The sequence below is a fragment of the Cyprinodon variegatus genome, unplaced genomic scaffold, assembly GCF_000732505.1.
Source record: "Cyprinodon variegatus isolate N-32 unplaced genomic scaffold, C_variegatus-1.0 Scaffold394, whole genome shotgun sequence".
NCBI classification, from domain to species: Eukaryota; Metazoa; Chordata; class Actinopteri; order Cyprinodontiformes; family Cyprinodontidae; genus Cyprinodon; species Cyprinodon variegatus.
In genome coordinates this window covers 49304-51249 of record NW_015150847.1, presented here as the reverse complement: position 1 = coordinate 51249, position 1946 = coordinate 49304, and the positions used below count along the sequence as shown (strand labels likewise).

Here is a 1946-nt window from a genome sequence, read left to right as displayed (position 1 = left end):
TTGCAAAATTTTTACCTTAGTGAGTTAAATAACCTGCTGCTGTCATTTTGAAAATCTCTGATGTTGCTGCTATTTTCAAATATCCATTACTGTAAAAATGTCCATAGCTGGATATTGGTTATTTATTCTCCAGGTGCACAGTTTGATATTGTTAAAACACTTTACAGAATTTTATTGTTTATCTTTTAACTCTTAACTATTTTGTTTTTCTTATAAAATTTTTCTAAGGTCCACATTTCTGTGACCATTTTCTTCTATAATCGTTTTGCTGCTGTAAACACTAGAATTACCCCAATGGTGACAATAAAGGGATTTTCTATTCCATTCTACTCTAAACCTCCGATTGCTCTTCTTCCTTGTCGTAAATATATCTATCAAGGATCTGCTTCGATCCATGATGGATATTTCCAGCTCTAAGACAATCTGGTCCTTCTGGTCCACTACTTCTCCGGACTACAGAAATACCAAACAGACCATGATATCTCCAACATAGGCCTCCTTGACGTCCAATCGCTCCCTGGCAAAGGAGATCTCTTGTAGGTATCCGTGCTGACTGTAATATTGGACGTTTTCCTTCCTTTCTGAAACTTAATTGTAATAAATTTCATTTGTGAAAAAATGTCTTTTTTTTGTGAAAAAGTTTCTTTCCTCTTTTTGCCAAACTTTTTCCAGTTTTCCACTCTCTCATCCCAGTGCGTAATATTTACAGCGACTGACTGGCATATCGCTGCTTGTCATCTATCTTCTTTTTTGCCAGAAGCTGTTTTTCACTGTTAGATGTTTTGGTAAGAAGCTAGACTCATTTAGTTTAAGATTATTACACCAATCCTTTTGTTTGTGAAAGAATATCTATTGTTTGGATTCAAATCCTGTTTATATTTTGGTTGTTAAGTATTCTTAAGGGTTAATAAATGCTGCTTGAATGAATACCATCCAGTCAGAGCTCTATATGACTGATATTTCAGATATCCTCCCTGATAGCGCACTATCCTCTGCGCCTCATATCACTAATATCACTTGGTCTATATATTTCCATCTGCACCATGTTAAAAGTTGTCTGCCTTGTTTACACTTTTCACTTCCTGTATTGACCATTGCTTCCCTCCTGATTGGTCTCCTGCTAAAAGTTCTTCATGAGCAGCAAAGATAATTATTATATTGTCCAATAGGCTGATACCAGTACATGTTCTGTTTTACTGAGATCCAGACATATCATGGTGAATATATGTGGCTTTAGAGTCACTTAAAAATTATGTAAACAACCTCTGCTCCTCCAGCGAGTGCAAATCCTCCCCCCACCAGCAGGGCCACCTTCCACGGCATGGAGGCTTGAAATTCCTCCCAGGATATCAGGGCCTCTGTGTTCAGAGAAAAAGGTTTTGTTTTATACAGTAAATACAACATAGTCAGAGTATTAGGGCCAGACTAGAGATTTTTAATTTTTACAATAAAGTTATGATATTATGAGAATAAAATGCTTCTTGTAAGAGTTGTCATAAAATATAACTTGTTTCTCATAATTTTACGGCTTTAGTCACGAATAAAAAAAAAAAAAAATCTCTAGCCTGGCCCTAATACTCCGTAAAAGTCAAAGTTTTTGATATCTGAATCAATAACAATTATCTATTAGCATAATTAATGGCTACTTTGTTATTATTTTAAAATAAAACGTTTAATTGTTAATATACTACCAATATACTAATATACTATAATAATACTTAATTTCAGTTCAGTTTGATACTTTGTTTTATCACACCCTGTATCTGAGTGAAACTGTTGCTCTCAGTAGTGGTGCCACATCACATGGTTGAAGACTCTGTGATTCTATTGGCTAAACAGCAGTGCAGGGCGACAGTGGCGTTGGATGTAGGAGTTTGCCCTGAAATCGAAGGATTGACATAGACACTAGGTGGTGCTAAAGCACTAGGAAGTTTGCCCTTTATCAA

At 35.6% G+C, this 1946-nt stretch overlaps 1 protein-coding gene across 3 annotated transcripts in view; it reads right to left on the bottom strand.

The window, feature by feature from the left end:
• The window catches only part of slc13a1 (solute carrier family 13 (sodium/sulfate symporter), member 1), a 33917-nt gene that overhangs the window by 5667 nt on the left and 26304 nt on the right, over window positions 1-1946 (bottom strand). For all 3 annotated transcript variants that reach the window (XM_015387437.1, XM_015387436.1, XM_015387438.1), the window contains one exon: window positions 1264-1358. In XM_015387437.1, the coding sequence (XP_015242923.1) occupies window positions 1264-1358 (95 nt within the window). The remainder of the gene's footprint in view (window positions 1-1263; window positions 1359-1946) is intronic.